The sequence below is a fragment of the Haliotis rufescens genome, unplaced genomic scaffold, assembly GCF_023055435.1.
Source record: "Haliotis rufescens isolate VD_foot unplaced genomic scaffold, xgHalRufe1.0.p SCAF_13, whole genome shotgun sequence".
In the NCBI taxonomy this organism is placed as follows: domain Eukaryota; kingdom Metazoa; phylum Mollusca; class Gastropoda; order Lepetellida; family Haliotidae; genus Haliotis; species Haliotis rufescens.
Window position 1 is genome coordinate 32,915,709 of NW_025963813.1, and position 17,921 is coordinate 32,933,629.

Sequence of the window (17,921 nt, forward strand, 5' to 3'; positions counted from 1 at the left end):
ACCACCAACATCAATACACCACCAACATCACTACACCACCAACATCACTACACCACCATCATCACTACACCACCAACATCACTACACCACCAACGTCATCACTACACTACCAACATCACTACACCACCAACATCACTACACCACCAACATCACTACACCACCAACTTCATCACTACACCACCAACATCACTACAGCGCCAACATCACCACTACACCACCAACATCACTACACCACCAACTTCATCACTACACCACCAACATCACTACACCACCAACTTCATCACTACACCACCAACATCACTACAGCGCCAACATCACCACTACACCACCAACATAACTACACCACCAACTTCATCACTACACCACCAACATCACTACACCACCAACGTCATCACTACACTACCAACATCACTACACCACCAACATCACTACACTACCAACATCACTACACCACCAACATCACTACACCACCAACATCACTACACCACCAACTTCATCACTACACCACCAACATCACTACACCACCAACGTCATCACTACACTACCAACATCACTACACCACCAACATCACTACACCACCAACATCACTACACCACCAACTTCATCACTACACCACCAACATCACTACAGCGCCAACATCACCACTACACCACCAACATCACTACACCACCAACGTCATCACTACACTACCAACATCACTACACCACCAACATCACTACACCACCAACATCACTACACCACCAACTTCATCACTACACCACCAACATCACTACAGCGCCAACATCACCACTACACCACCAACATCACTACACCACCAACGTCATCACTACACCACCAACATCATCACTACACCACCAACATCACTACAGCGCCAACATCACCACTACACCACCAACATCACTACACCACCAACTTCATCACTACACCACCAACATCACTACACCACCAACGTCATCACTACACCACCAACATCACTACACCACCAACATCACTACACCACCAACATCACTACACCACCAACTTCATCACTACACCACCAACATCACTACAGCGCCAACATCACCACTACACCACCAACATCACTACACCACCAACGTCATCACTACACTACCAACATCACTACACCACCAACATCACTACACCACCAACATCACTACACCACCAACTTCATCACTACACCACCAACATCACTACAGCGCCAACATCACCACTACACCACCAACATCACTACACCACCAACTTCATCACTACACCACCAACATCACTGCACGACCTGCAGAGAGTGAAGTTCAATAGCGTCGCTGTAATTATTGAAGAAACGAAGTCATTTACGGACGTTGTTTTTGAAATGTATAATGTTATTTGCTATGCTGTATCTTTCACGTCATTGCTGTTGTATAAACTGTTCCATCAGTACAGAGATGTTTATTGTATTTAGATCATAAACGACGATGTGATTCGCATCGGGTGCGGGCAGGCCACGTGCAGTAACGGCAACTACTACGTGTGTAACTACGCCAGAGGGTAAGACAGTTCACCCTTTACAATACAGAAAATCTGTTAATCCGGACAGAAGATTTTAGATTTATTACATATCTTGATGCATGATTGGTGTGGACTAGCCGTGTCTAGACTGGCAGTGTGTGGGTTAACGTGGTGTGGACTAGCCGTGTCTAGACTGACAGTGTGTGGGTTAACGTGGTGTGGACTAGCCGTGTCTAGACTGGCAGTGTGTGGGTTAACGTGGTGTGGACTAGCCGTGTCTAGACTGATAGTGTGTGGGTTAACGTGGTGTGGACTAACGGTGTCTAGACTGACAGTATGTGGGTTAACGTGGTGTGGACTAACGGTGTCTAGACTGACAGTGTGTGGGTTAACGTGGTGTGGACTAACGATGTCTAGACTGACAGTATGTGGGTTAACGTGGTGTGGACTAACGGTGTCTAGACTGACAGTATGTGGGTTAACGTGGTGTGGACTAACGGTGTCTAGACTGATAGTGTGTGGGTTAACGTGGTGTGGACTAACGGTGTCTAGACTGACAGTATGTGGGTTAACGTGGTGTGGACTAACGGTGTCTAGACTGACAGTGTGTGGGTTAACGTGGTGTGGACTAACGATGTCTAGACTGACAGTATGTGGGTTAACGTGGTGTGGACTAACGGTGTCTAGACTGACAGTATGTGGGTTAACGTGGTGTGGACTAACGGTGTCTAGACTGACAGTGTGTGGGTTAACGTGGTGTGGACTAACGATGTCTAGACTGACAGTATGTGGGTTAACGTGGTGTGGACTAACGGTGTCTAGACTGACAGTATGTGGGTTAACGTGGTGTGGACTAACGGTGTCTAGTCTGACAGTGTGTGGGTTAACGTGGTGTGGACTAACGGTGTCTAGACTGACAGTGTGTGGGTTACCGTGGTGTTGTCTCTTTGGTGTCTAGACTGACAGTGTGTGGGTTAACGTGGTGTGGACTAACGGTGTCTAGACTGACAGCGTGTGGGTTACCGTGGTGTGGAAAAACAGGATCTGGATTGACGGGGTCAGGATTTACGGGTCTGGATTGACGGGGTCTGGACTAACGAGTTTTCACTGTTCTTTCATGTCGTGATTTTAAAAAAACGGTACGATAATTTGTCTCCCCGTCTTCTCCATTAATTTACGCCGGCAACGCTTTTTCTTGTATAACATTAATACATAAACTTTCCTCTCACAATGAAAAGTTTCCATTAACACTCCATATTCATGTGACCCGCGAAGATCCGGGTTAGGATTGATATTCAGCTAACCATGCTTGTCGTAAGTGGTGACTATGCTTGTCGTAATGATCGATTATGTCAATCACTGGATTGTCTGGTCCAGACTCGATTTTTGGGACAGCCATCATATAGTTGTAATCTTCCTCAGTTCGGCGATAGACAACAGACACAAAAACATAATCAAGTTGTATGATGATAGGCCCGTGAAGATCCGGGATAGAATAGGTCTTCAGGAACCCATTCTTGCCGTAAAAGACGAATATGCTTTTCGTAAGAGGTTACTAACGGGGTCGGGTGGACAGGCTTGCTGATTTGGTTGATGCATGTCATCGTATCCCAACTGGTGGATCAATGCTCATGATGTCAATCACTTGATTGTCTGGTTCAGGCTCGATAACTTACAGACCGCTGTCATATAGCTGGAATATTGCTGAGTGCGGCGTTAAACAACAAACAAACAAAAAATGTATGATGATACCAGTTACATTTACACATCTACGTAATTCACGTCAGTGATTCATCTGCACCAGTGACTAGCAACAGTGACTAACACCAGTGACTAACACCAGTGACTAACACCAGTCACTAGCACCAGTGACTAACACCAGTGACTAACACCAGTGATTTACACCAGTGACTAGCACCAGTGACTAGCACCAGTGATTTACACCAGTGACTAGCACCAGTGACTAACACCAGTGACTAGCACCAGTGACTAACACCAGTGACTAGCACCAGTGACTAGCACCAGTGACTAACACCAGTGACTAGCACCAGTGACTAGCACCAGTGACTAACACCAGTGACTAGCACCAGTGACTAACACCAGTGACTAACACCTGTGACTAACGCCAGTGACTAGCACCAGTGACTAACACCAGTGACTAAACACACATTCACTTTCCTCATCATGCAGCCATAGTCCCGCGACCTCATTGCCCGCTTGAGTGAGTGAGTAATTTCTAAATATGTTTTATCGCAGCTTTTAGTACTACTACATGAGACACAAGAAAAGGGTTTAACACTGATTATCCATTGTGAGGGTTAGGAAACAGGCCTTTCTTATAACTGTGTAATATATTACACAACGGTAATACATACGACCTCGCCCTTCATGTAACAAATAAGAGTGCCTCCTTTCGACCTAGACGGCTCTGTGACTTCAGGAATTTCGTTTATTCTTGATGTTCAACATTTGATTATACGTGAATCATTGGGTGTTAAGTGAACTCATAGTCCTCTTTTGCTCATGAGGTACAACAAGTCCTATCCATCATCTAGTGCTCAGTACTCTAGGACATCCTCCCTTAGGTTATAATATTCCGGAAAATGCGACCCTGTGTTACACTATTCCTGAATATTCTACCCTCGGTTATACTCAACGACGCTCTACCCGAGGTTACAATAGTCAATGACATTCTATCCTTGGTTACAATACTCTAGGACACTCTACCCTCGGCTACATTACTCTAGGACGAACTATCCTAGGCTACAATACTCTAGAACGAACTATCCTAGGCTACACTACTCTAGGACACTCTACCCTCGGCTACAATACTCTTGGACGAACTACCCTCGGTTACAATACTCTAGGACACTCTACCCTCGGCTACAATACTCTAGGACGAATTATCCTCGGTTACAATACTCTAGGGCACTCTACCCTCGGCTACAATACTCTAGGACAAACTACCCTCGGCTACAATACTCTAGGACGAACTTTCCTCGGCTACAATACTCCAGGACACTTTACCCTCGGCTACAATACTTTAGGACGAACTATCCTCGGCTACAATACTCTAGGTCGAACTACCCTCGGCTGCAATACTCAAGTACACTCAACCCTCGGCTACAATACTCTAGGACGAACTACCCTCGGCTACAATACTCTAGGACGAACTTTCCTCGGCTACAATACTCCAGGACACTTTACCCTCGGCTACAATACTCTAGAACGAACTACCCTCGGTTACAATACTCTAGGACGAACTATCCTCGGCTACAATACTCTAGGTCGAAATACCCTCGGCTGCAATACTCAAGTACACTCAACCCTCGGCTACAATACTCTAGGACGAACTATCCTCGGCTACAATACTCTAGGACACTCTACCCTCGGCTACAATACTCTAGGACGAACTATCCTCGGTTACAATACTCTAGGGCACTCTACCCTCGGCTACAATACTCTAGGACGAACTACCCTCGGCTACAATACTCTAGGACGAACAACCCTCGGCTACAATACTCCAGGACACTTTACCCTCGGCTACAATACTCTAGGACGAACTATCCTCGGCTACAATACTCTAGGTCGAACTACCCTCGGCTGCAATACTCAAGTACACTCAGCCCTCGGCTACAATACTCTAGGACGAACTACCCTCGGCTACAATACTCTAGGACGAACTTTCCTCGGCTACAATACTCCAGGACACTTTACCCTCGGCTACAATACTCTAGAACGAACTACCCTCGGTTACAATACTCTAGGACGAACTATCCTCGGCTACAATACTCTAGGTCGAAATACCCTCGGCTGCAATACTCAAGTACACTCAACCCTCGGCTACAATACTCTAGGACGAACTATCCTCGGCTACAATACTCTAGGACACTCTACCCTCGGCTACAATACTCTAGGACGAACTATCCTCGGTTACAATACTCTAGGGCACTCTACCCTCGGCTACAATACTCTAGGACGAACTACCCTCGGCTACAATACTCTAGGACGAACAACCCTCGGCTACAATACTCTAGGACGAACTACCCTCGGTTACAATACTCTAGGACGAACTATCCTCGGCTACAATACTCTAGGTCGAACTACCCTCGGCTGCAATACTCAAGTACACTCAACCCTCGGCTACAATACTCTAGGACGAACTATCCTTGGCTACAATACTCTAAGACGAACTACCCTCGACTACAATACTCTAGGACGAACTACCCTCGTTAACAATACTCTAGGACGAACTATCCTTGGTTACAATACTCTAGGACGAACTATCCTTGGTTACAATACTCTAGGACGATTTATCCTCGGCTACAATACTCTAGGGCACTCCGAGGTTACATTATTCTGGGACATTCCGCCCTAGGTTACGGTATTCCAGGAAATGTCTTGCGGTTCCAAATTATCTCCTGTCAGAGACAAGAATTCAGTCATCATGTGGAGTAGAGACAGGAATTATATTATGTCTGTAAAGCGGCGGCCACTAAGGCGAAGACCGCAAGTCGCTGACTGGAGCGTATACCGACATCCAGCACAGTAAACATACCATTGTCACAATGCTCATATTTTCGTGATGCTGGTTTGTTTGTTTGTTGTTTAACTCCGCACACAGCAATATTCCAGCTATATGACGGCGGTCTGTAAATAATCGAGTCTGAACCAGACAATCCAGTGATTGACATCATGAGCATCGATTTACGCAAATGGTTGGTTGTGGTTGGTTGGTTGGTTGTTTAACGCCGCACTCAGCAATATTCCAGCCATATGACGGCGGTCTGTAAATAATCGAGTCTGGACCAGACAATCCAGTGATTGATATCATGAGCATCCATCCACGCAATTGGGATCGATGACATGCATCAACCAAGTCAGCGAGCCTGACCACCCGATCCCGTTAGTCGCCTTTTACGACAAGCATAGTCACCTTTTACGGCAAGCATGGGTTGCTGAAGACCTATTCTACCCCGGAATCTTCACGGGTCTACGCAATTGGAATACGATGACATGCATCAACCAAGTCAGCGAATCTGACCACCCGATTCGGTAAATTGCCTCTTACGACAAGCATAGGCTCCTTGTGATGTACTGTCAGTGAATCAGCTCGAGTATTAAACTGTTTCTTAAATTCTATCCCCAGACAATTCTCCGATGAGATTAATAAGCCATACTGTTCCACCACCGACGCGACTACAACCTGCGCCACGTGTTCGGAGAGAGACCCCAACACCGGACTCTGCAGTAAGCTGGAATCCATTCGCTGGATCTCACGTCATTATGCTAGCAGTGATCTGTAGATATAAACACATCAGTGAGTGAGTGAGTGAATTAGGCTATAAACATATCATAAACGAAAATATGTTTATGTCGTTTTACAATCACAATCGCAATATTTGATAATTATGACTGTTCTGTGCTCACAATATTGACCACTAGTCTGTATGGTTCAAATTATAGTACGTACAGGACTCGTTGATGTAGTTGTAATGTTGCTGACAACGACGTTGAGAGCTAATTAATTATTATACATCTCATCTATATAAATGCCATGGTGTTACGTGCTGTGACATAGCCTGTCCAGTCTGCTAATACCACTTAACCATTTGTAGGCCATGATTCAAATTCACTAACCAGTGCTGCGGTCATTGTGTAACTAAATTATGTGTACATCAATGTGCAACGGTGACCTCGTCATCTGAAAGTAATTCCTTCCTGTTATGTCAGCACCATTCCCGTGCTCGTGGGTTTCACCAACGGGGCTAGCTTCTGAGACCTGTATTACTTCGGGCTTTCCTTCCACACTAAGCTGACACGCCGTGATGTAACTCGAATACCTTTCAAAGCGGCATTAAACCCGACTCACTCACTCACTCACTGAACATATTTTTAAACGGGTTTCATGCCTTCTACTACTTCTACTAGGTTGGGCGTTTGTTAAGAGTAGAAGGGCTGCGGGTGTTCATCAGTCGCCCCGAATCGCCCTTCGGAGCTGCGTACCTTGAAAACCATGATTGTGGGTTCAAATCACGTTTCGACCTGATTTTGTTTCTAGTTTTGTCAGCACCATATCCGTGCTCGTGGGTAAACGTAAAAGAATTAATCCCTTCATTCTTTCGTCCCGCATGAAGCTGACGCGTCCTGAAATAACTGGAATACTGTTCAAATCGGCGTTAAACCAAAAGCAGGAGTTCTCAGCTCACCAGTGTTCGTTGTCCGATTCATTTGGCACGTGATACGTATGAGGAGGTTGTTGAAAGTACTTAACATGGAATCCTAGGGACATCGTAACGCTGTCGCATTGTCGAGATGACGGCCTTGCAATATCAAGCAGACAGTCACAGCATGACCAAAGCACAATAACATCTAGGATTTCATACTTAATTTGAACGTGAATATTGTTTTTTATTTCAATGTTTATAAATTCAAAATCTTGGGTTTTGCTTTCTTTGTAGCCTGCGACAGAGTTTGTTTGAATTCCGCACAGCTTGATATAGCGACTTGTACGTGCACCTGCCCTGATGGCGGCTACTTCACAGGGGGATCATGTGAGACATGTAAGTGTAATGCACACAAGCTGATGCCATGATTTGTGTTGTAAACAAAAAACTGATAAACATCTTAAACAAGATTTTAAACCAGGAACTGTAAGCTATATCTCTTTATATTACACCTAGACTCTTGTCACTGCATTGTATCTCTAGTTATGCGATAAATGACGTCACGCATCTGAAGTTATAGTTATTACACATTTGTTATATACCACACCTGTGTATCTTGCAGTGACGTCACACACCTGTAGTTATAGTTATTACACATTTGTTATATACAACACCTGTGTATCTGGCAGTGACGTCACACACCTGTAGTTATAGTTATTACACATTTGTTATATACCACACCTGTGTATCTGGCAGTGACGTCACACACCTGTAGTTATAGTTATTACACATTTGTTATATACCACACCTGTGTATCTTGCAGTGACTTCACACACCTGTAGTGATAGTTATTACACATTTGTTATATACCACACCTGTGTATCTTGCAGTGACGTCACACACCTGTAGTGATAGTTATTACACATTTGTTATATACCACACCTGTGTATCTTGCAGTGGCGTCACACACCTGTAGTTATAGTTATTACACATGTGTTATATACCATACCTGTGTATCTTGGAGTGACGTCACGCACCTGTAGTGATAGTTATTACACATTTGTTATATACCATACCTGTGTATCTTGCAGTGACGTCACACACCTGTAGTGATAGTTATTACACATTTGTTATATACCACACCTGTGTATCTTGCAGTGACGTCACACACCTGTAGTGATAGTTATTACACATTTGTTATATACCACACCTGTGTATCTTGCAGTGACGGTACACACCTGTAGTGAAAGTTATTACACATTTGTTATATACCACACCTGTGCATGTTTCAGTGACGTCACACACCTGTAGTGATAGTTATTACACATTTGTTATATACCACACCTGTGCATGTTTCAGTGACGTCACACACCTGTAGTGATAGTTATTACACATTTGTTATATACCACACCTGTGTATCTTGCAGTGACTTCACACACCTGTAGTGATAGTTATTACACATTTGTTATATACCACACCTGTGTATCTTGCAGTGACTTCACACACCTGTAGTGATAGTTATTACACATTTGTTATATACCACACCTGTGTATCTTGCAGTGACGGTACCAACTGTAGTGATAGTTATTACACATTTGTTATATACCACACCTGTGCATGTTTCAGTGACGTCACACACCTGTAGTGATAGTTATTACACATTTGTTATATACCACACACGTGTATAATGCAGTGACGTCACACACCTGTAGTGATAGTTATTACACATTTGTTATATACCACACACGTGTATAATGCAGTGACGTCACACACCTGTAGTGATAGTTATTACACAGTTGTTATATACCACACACGTGTATAATGCAGTGACGTCACACACCTGTAGTGATAGTTATTACACATTTGTTATATACCACACACGTGTATAATGCAGTGACGTCACACACCTGTAGTTATAGTTATTACACATTTGTTATATACCACACACGTGTATAATGCAGTGACGTCACACACCTGTAGTTATAGTTATTACACATGTGTTATATACCACACCTGTGTATCTTGCAGCGACGTCACACACCTGTAGTGATAGTTATTACACATTTGTTATATACCACATACGTGTATAATGCAGTGACGTCACACACCTGTAGTTATAGTTATTAGCCCTGTGTTTTATACCACACCTGTGCATGTTTCTGTGACGTCACACACCTGTAGTTATAGTTATTAGCCCTGTGTTTTATACCACACCTGTGCATGTTTCTGTGACGTCACACACCTGTAGTTATAGTTATTACACATTTGTTATATACCACACCTGTGTATCTTGCAGTGACGTCACACACCTGTAGTTATAGTTATTAGCCCTGTGTTATATACCACACCTGTGCATGTTTCAGTGACATGTCCTGCAGCTGACCAGAGCTTCTGCAACACCAGCCCGGCCGACTACTGCACACAGTTCTCCAACTGGCCGTACCTGTGTCCGGTGGTGTGTGGAGTGTGCCCCACAAGTAGGTGGCTTATAACAGGGATGTTCCACAAGTGGGTGGCTTATAACAGGGATGTTCCACAAATAGGTGGCTTATAACAGAGATGATCCACAAGTAGGTGGCTTATAACAGGGATGTTCCACAAGTGGGTGGCTTATAACAGGGATGTTCCACAAATAGGTGGATTGTAATGGGGATGTTCCACAAGTACGTGGCTTGTGATTTGGATGTTCCTCAGGTAGGTGGCTTATAACGAGGATGTTCCACATGTAGGTGGCTTATAACGAGGATGTCCCACAAGTGGTTGGCTTTTAAAAGATGTGTTTCACAAGTGGTTGGCATTTAACAGGGATATTCCACAAGTAGGTGGCTTATAACAAGGATGTCCCACAAGTAGGTGGCTTATAACGGGGATGTCCCACAAGTAGGTGGCTTATAACGGGGATGTCCCACAAGTAGGTGGCTTATAACGGGGATGTTCCACAAGTAGGTGGCTTAAAACGAAGATGTTCCAGAAGCAGATGGCTTATAACAGGTATGTTCCACAAGTAGGTGGCTTATAACGCGGATGTTCCATAAGTAGGTGGCTTATAACAGGTATGTTCCACAAGTAGGTGGCTTATAACGCGGATGTTCCATAAGTAGGTGGCTTATAACGGGGATGTGCCACAAGTACGTGGCTGATAACAGGGATGTTCCTCAAGTTAGTGGCTTTTAATGGGGATGTTCCACAAGTAGGTGGCTTAAAACGGGGATGTTCTACAAGTAGGTGGCTCATAACGGGGATGTTCCACAAGTAGGTGGCTTATAACGGGGATGTTCCACAAGTAGGTGGCTTGTAATGAGGATGTTCGACAGAAGGTTCCAGAAGTGTTTAGCTTCAGAGATGTGTCCCTTAGGAATCCCGGTTCGCCCTGATTATGTTTCTAGGTTTGTCAGCACCATACCCGTGCTCGTGGGTTTCACCGAAGTCGTAAGCTTCTGAGACCTGCATCACTCCGGGCTTTCCTTTCACATTAAGCTGACACGCCGCGATATAACTGGAATAATGTTAAAATCGGCGTTAAACACAACTCACTCACTAACTCAATGATTTGATCTGGTTAATGTAACCCAGTTCGTCGTAAAGCTGTACATACACCTGCAGGTGCTTGGTCTTGGTTTTCTGTTACAGCTTGTGGTCTAACCTGCCAGAACGGGGGCACCCAGAACACCATCCCGTGCCTGTGTAATTGTCCCCCTGAATTCACCGGATCACAGTGCGAGACTCCAGGTAATCAGTGACAGCACCCAACCGAGCTCCGCTGTTATACGATGTCCTAAATTTGTTTTATTTGTTTTATTTTCATGTATTGCTCACTTTTAGTTGCACCAAGTTTCGTGTCAAGCTGATTCCCGAAATGCACTATTTCAAACGAAAGTGCTTTTTCGATTGCCTCTCTACGAAAACTTAATAGGAAAACAATTCGAAATGACCTGACACAGCTATACAGTGTTAACGACCATGTGGTAACGATGTGTATATAATACGTTTGAATACTAATCTCCATAACAGGCACTAAACATTCGGGTTGTATGTCTTCAGTGTCGACGTCGTGCACTCTCGCTTGTGTCAATGGCGGAGTACTTGATTCCACGGCCTGCACATGCGCATGTCCTACCGGATACAGTGGCGCCACCTGCAGTAAGTACAGTAGTCTCCGCCCATCCGGGTACGTATGGCCCTGGTGCAGTAACAATTCTGTATTCCAACACCAAATAATGTAAATAAAGGGCAGATTCAGCATTTTTAAAAGGGAGTGGTCAGTATTACTGCCCACAACATACTACATTTGGTTTTTAAAAGGAGAGTGTTGGTGAGTCGGGTTTAACGCCGTTATATCGCGGCGTGTCAGCTTAATGTGGGAGGAAAGTCTGATGTGATGCAGGTCTCAGACGTTCACCACTTCAGTAAAACCCACGAGCACGGGTAGAACCTAACACCATAATGGGGTGGAACCGGTATTCGAACCCACATTCATAGGTCTCCCAAGGGACGCAACTCTGCACAGCGAATCGCGTCGCCTTAGACGACTGGGCCACCCGTGCCCCCTCAAAAGGAGAGGGTACTATATACATAGATAAATTGCAAGTGGCCCCATTGCATTTGTTTGGTTAAACATCGACCGAAAAACAATTAGGCCACGCCCACAAGCTGTCCACTGATTGGCTGATTATAGGCCCCTGATTTCGTATTGTTGTCATGATTTAGCATCTACACTGACACCCGGTGTCCCCTTTAAGGACCTGATCTAGCTGTACCTGCAATAGTGGTCATCGGAAAGACTCACTATGCAAGTTGACTTATTCGTCTGGTCACAGACATATGTTTGTATTGTTTCATCTGTTACAGGTGATTGTGTAAGAACTTGCAACAACGGTGGCGTTCTGTCGCAGGCGTCATGCACGTGCAGTTGCCCTACCAAGTGGACCGGGGACTCCTGTGGTATGTCAAGTCCTCTGTTGCCGTGATGTTTGTAGAAACATTGCACACGAAAGAGTAGAATTCGTTTCTTTGTTTGTTGTTGAACGCAGAACTCAGCAATATTCCAGCTATATGACGGCGGTCTGTAAATAATCGAGACTGGACCAGGCAATCCAGTGATTGACATCATGAGCATCGATTGACGCAATTGGGATCGATGACATGCATCAACCAAGTCAGCGAGCCTGACCACCCGATCCCGTTAGTCGCCTTTTACGGCAAGCATGTGTTAAATATGAAGTATTCTACCCAAGATCTTCACGGGTCCTAAAGTGTAAAAGTTATAGCTTGATCCTTAAGCACATTTTATCTGTATTAACAACATTATGTAGTTAGATACCTGTTTCTCCCCGTTGGGATGTAGATAGCCTAGTGGTTAAAGCGTTGGCTCGTTACGACGAAGACCCAGGTTCTATTCCCCAAATAGGTTCAATGTGTGAAGCTCATTTTCCGGTGTCCAAAAACCATACTCACTCACTCACTCACCCTATGCATGTCGTAAGGCTAACTGATCGGGAAGTCAAATTGTTTGACGTGGTGAGTAGGTCATATTTTTGACTTGGTGAGTAGGTCACAATGTTTGACGTGGTGTGAAGGTCGCAATGTTTGACGGGGGTGAGTGGGTGGATCGTTGTTTACGCTATCAATCCCTGGTTTGCGTAGCGCAGAGTCGATTGTTTTGAAGCCATCGGGATAAAGTTCGAGTATAGAAGATTGCGGCGTAAATGTATATTCACTTCTCTTCAAGACACCTGCAGTCAGACATGCCAGAACGGTGGAGTTGTGACCTCACAGTGTACGTGCAGCTGCCCAGCTGGATACAGCGGCGACGAATGCCAAACACGTGAGTTCATTAATCAATACTATGTCTAAACATCTTACATACTATTTACTTTCGCATTTGTTACCTGTCGATTCCCAATTTCAAACAATATGTTGACCTAGAAATCTGGAAGTAAATGAACTTAATGTGAAACCAACAAACAACCAACAAGCGATAAACAATCAACAAAAGTATTACAAAATTTAACTAAGTTTACAAATCGATACAAATCACCGCTAAACAATTACAATGGCAGTTAACAAAAGCGTGGAAGTACAACATTCAATGATAGTATATATACATGATAGCAGTGGGCAGTATCAGATACACAAGTACAGTGGTGATAGCAAACGTCAGTGATGATAATATATATATTCACCCAGCGGCGACAGTGGTCAAGTTTCCGTGATAGGTTAGCCAGGGAATCAGTGTTGATGAGCGATCCGCACATGAAAGATGGTTCCGAAGCGATGAAATGCGTGAGAGATACATAAACACGCTATTTTCCCTTATATACAACCTACCCAGCAACTGGGACGTTCCACAAAGTGTTCTCCCCAGTTCATCGGCACTGGAACATTAAAGAAGTTTCCATAACATACTATCACCTCCGCGGTATACCGGACCGGAAGTTTACACACGGCGCTAGCATCTAATTATAGTAACCTCCTGACGACTGATCAATCTCCAGACACAATGCAATGGGCGTCTACCGATTCCCAACAAAAACAATGCCAAACAGCTACAATCACTCTTAAACAATAACAATAAAATACACTGCCATACAACAATTATGAAACTTGTTCCAACCGTATGCCGCATATACATACATACGTGTATGCAGAACAATAGCACACAAATCCTGTGAATTACAAATGTTCGAAGCATTTTCCATACATGAACGTGAAGCATCCACACTATACCCTCATCCAAACACCTGTTTATCTGACAAAACTGCGCTCGGGATTCCCCTCAGTGGAACCTGTGATCTTGTTTTTGTGTGTAGGTCACACACTGTGTTCATGAAGAATTGATTAACCTGTTACTTAATTAATAGTGGCTTTGTTAAATGTTTATTCATCTCGAATCTTCCCTCCGATAATTCAAATTTACAGTGGAACCACTCCTTTCGGGCAACTACTTTTGGGAATGTTTCTAACAAAGGGACCTTAACTCCGTACCTATGGTTTGCAAGTTGTGAATCCCAACGATTTCTCTTTGACGTGTTGGTGGCTACTTGGTTGATTCCATGTCTGATAGTTGTCCTGTTTGTGTGAAACTGAACCACACATGTTCCTCCCACAGCTACGTCCACCTGCTCCCTGACGTGTTCCAACTCTGGCGTCCTCGACTCCACAGCCTGTTCCTGCTCCTGCACTGCGCCGTGGTCGGGAACATCTTGTCGTACGTTATTGCCCGACTATCTCTTATACTTTTCTTTTTAGTGAGTGAGTGAGTGAGTTGAGTTAAACGCCGCTTTTAACAGTATTCCAGTTATATCGCGGCGTGTCAGCTTAATGTGGGAGGAAAGCCCGAAGTGATGCAGGTCTCAGACGTTTACCATTTCGGTGAAACCCACGAGCATGGTGCTGACAAACCTAGAAACATAATCAGGGCGAACCGGGATTCGAACCCACAAACATAGGTTTCTGGCGTGCCCAAGGGACGCAACTCTGCACAGCGAATCGCGGCGCCTTAGACGACTGGGCCACCCGCGCCCCCCGTTATTTTTTAAGTCCTATCAATGAGTCTTATATATTTGCTGCATCGGACATTATGTGCTGGCAGTCTTTTCATTCACTTTTAACACACGTTTGTATTCATTACCTCCAGAGACTTGTGATCGATCCTGCTCCAATGGTGGTGTGCTTGATTCTGCAACCTGCACTTGCCAGTGCCCCTCCCAGTGGACAGGAGACACCTGCCGTAAGTCACGATCATTGTTAGCCCAAGTTGATGTTAAAAGTAAAATACATATTGCCCGACCGGACAGGATACAAATAAATGAGGTTGCCAACTCCATGTTAGATATCGAGAATTGATACTTTACAGCTGCAAAAACAAAGTTATTTTTGTTAAACTATGAGCCTGAATTTTTGTTCAAGAAAAAACACATTGGCAGGCAATTTTTGTTTCTTTCAACAGTCCGAAGCATATTTCTTTCACGTACATTTTGAAGAAAATCCCAGCCCACGCCCCAAATTTTTAATGAAATTATAATTAACACGTCCCATTTTAATTCTGGAAACCCAAAAGTCCAGAAACTCTACGCTCTTTGCCCAGTCTCGGTTAAAGGTATTTTCAAAATTAAACATGCCGTTTTCATGGGAACATACCAAGGAAGAAAAAATGAAAAAAAAATTGTTTAAAAACTCAATATTTAGACTATGTCGCCCATGGGCCTGCCCATGGGCGAAGTTTGGCCCATGGGCCTGCCCATGGGCGAAGTCTGGCCCATGGGTAGGCCCATGGGCAGGCCCATGGGCGAGAATATGTTCCTTTACTTAAAACTCATGTTTTTGATTCGCAAATACATTTAATGTATTCATTCAAGTATCATGACACAATATTTAACTCATTTTAACTTAATTCAACGATTTTATAGCGATATTGAAATATTTCGCCCATGGGCGAGAAAAAGGTTTGGCCAATGGGCGAGAATATGTTCCTGTACTTAAAACTCATGATTTTGTTTCGCAAATACATTAAATGTATTTATTGAAGTATCATGACACAAAATTTAACTCATTTTAACTTAATTCAACGATTTTATAGCGATATTGAAATATTTCGCCCATGGGCGAGAAAAAGGTTTGGCCCATGGGTAGGCCCATGGGCAGGCCCATGGGCGAGAATATGTTCCTTTACTTAAAACTCATGTTTTTGTTTCGCAAATACATTTAATGTATTCATTTAAGTATCATGACACAAAATTTAACTCTTTTTAACTTAATTCAACGATTTTATAGCGATATTGAAATATTTCGCCCATGGGCGAGAAAAAGGTTTGGCCCATGGGCGAGTATATGTTCCTGTACTTAAAACTCATGATTTTGTTTCGCAAATACATTAAATGTATTTATTGAAGTATCATGACGCAAAATTTAACTCATTTTAACTTAATTCAACGATTTATAGCGATATTGAAATATTTCGCCCATGGGCGAAAAAAAAAGGTTTGGCCCATGGGCAGGCCCATGGGCGAGAATATGTTCCTTTACTTAAAACTCATGTTTTTGTTTCGCGAATACATTAAATGTATTTATTGAAGTATCATGACACAAAATTTAACTCATTTTAACTTAATTCAACGATTTTATAACGATATTGAAATATTTCGCCCATGGGCGAGAAAAGGGTTTGGCCCATGGGCGAGAATATTTTCCTTTACTTAAAACTTATGTTTTTGTTTCGTAAATACATGCAGGAGTTCTAACTATTTTCATGGCACATAATGTAACACAATTTTACTCACTTCAGCTATTTTACAGATTTATTGAAATATTTCGCCCATGGGCGAGAAAAGGTTTTGCCTTCGAAATCCTTGATTATTATATCATGCCAGAGTTCTGAAATTCAGTGACAATGCTGTTGAACAGTAGAATCTGATTGACGTATTTTGCAGAACCTGTTTGACACTATGGGTTCCAGGACCACTAACACTCTGAGCTGAAAAAGTTTGGTCCTAACCGCACCCAGCATCTTTAATGAACCCGGCCTTATCTCTCAAAACGTTTTGGCAGTTTATCATACGAATTCATGTGCGTGTACAACATTAAATTTTAGTTAGTTTCTATTTCATTTCTTATTTTATGACCCGTTGATACATCACACTGGGCAATTACGTGACAGGTACGCGTGCGCGTATTTTAATGAAAGAAACTATTCGTCTTTTATTGCATAACGTTTGGCTGAATATCTTACATTCTAACGAAATCTCGAAATAATTATTTAATTACAAGCAGTGTCGAACTGACCAGTAGGAATTATGTTTCAATGCGATTGAGGAAAACGTGAGTGAATATTGTGACACTAAAGCAACTTTTAACTGCATTGTCACTTTTGGTATGAAAATGGTAATAGTTAAGAAAAACGTAACAGCCTTCTTATGATAATTCTCATATTCTCATTAGTACGTTGTGTCTAATTACAGTGTCGGCCTTATTTACAGGTGATTCTACAATACTTGTTGTCGGTCAATTACAATCTGCCACACCACGCGTGAATAAACAGTTATGCAGGTGTTGCTGTGGGCAAATACCTAGCCTGTACATGTATATTTTTGTGGATACATGTATTACATATTTTCGTTGATATGTGGATATATTAAACACCAAGACACAAAAAGTTTATGAAAGATGAATTTGTGCCTTGATATATATATTCAACGCGAACTAAGCTTGTATTTTCTCCGCGATCCTGATGTGTATCATCGTTTAATTTGTCATTCATTAAAAGTATGTTGT

At 43.2% G+C, this 17,921-nt stretch overlaps 1 protein-coding gene across 6 annotated transcripts in view; it reads left to right on the forward strand.

Moving 5' to 3' along the window:
• LOC124118155 (neurogenic locus notch homolog protein 1-like) overlaps positions 1 to 17,921 on the forward strand; it is a 79,229-nt gene that overhangs the window by 22,486 nt on the left and 38,822 nt on the right. For all 6 annotated transcript variants that reach the window (XM_048394413.1, XM_048394414.1, XM_048394415.1 and 3 more), the window contains exons 6-15: positions 1,439 to 1,524; positions 6,635 to 6,735; positions 7,947 to 8,048; positions 10,016 to 10,129; positions 11,283 to 11,381; positions 11,694 to 11,792; positions 12,501 to 12,593; positions 13,381 to 13,476; positions 14,761 to 14,859; positions 15,289 to 15,381. In XM_048394413.1, coding sequence (XP_048250370.1) covers positions 1,439 to 1,524; positions 6,635 to 6,735; positions 7,947 to 8,048; positions 10,016 to 10,129; positions 11,283 to 11,381; positions 11,694 to 11,792; positions 12,501 to 12,593; positions 13,381 to 13,476; positions 14,761 to 14,859; positions 15,289 to 15,381 — 982 coding nt within the window. The remainder of the gene's footprint in view (positions 1 to 1,438; positions 1,525 to 6,634; positions 6,736 to 7,946; positions 8,049 to 10,015; positions 10,130 to 11,282; positions 11,382 to 11,693; positions 11,793 to 12,500; positions 12,594 to 13,380; positions 13,477 to 14,760; positions 14,860 to 15,288; positions 15,382 to 17,921) is intronic.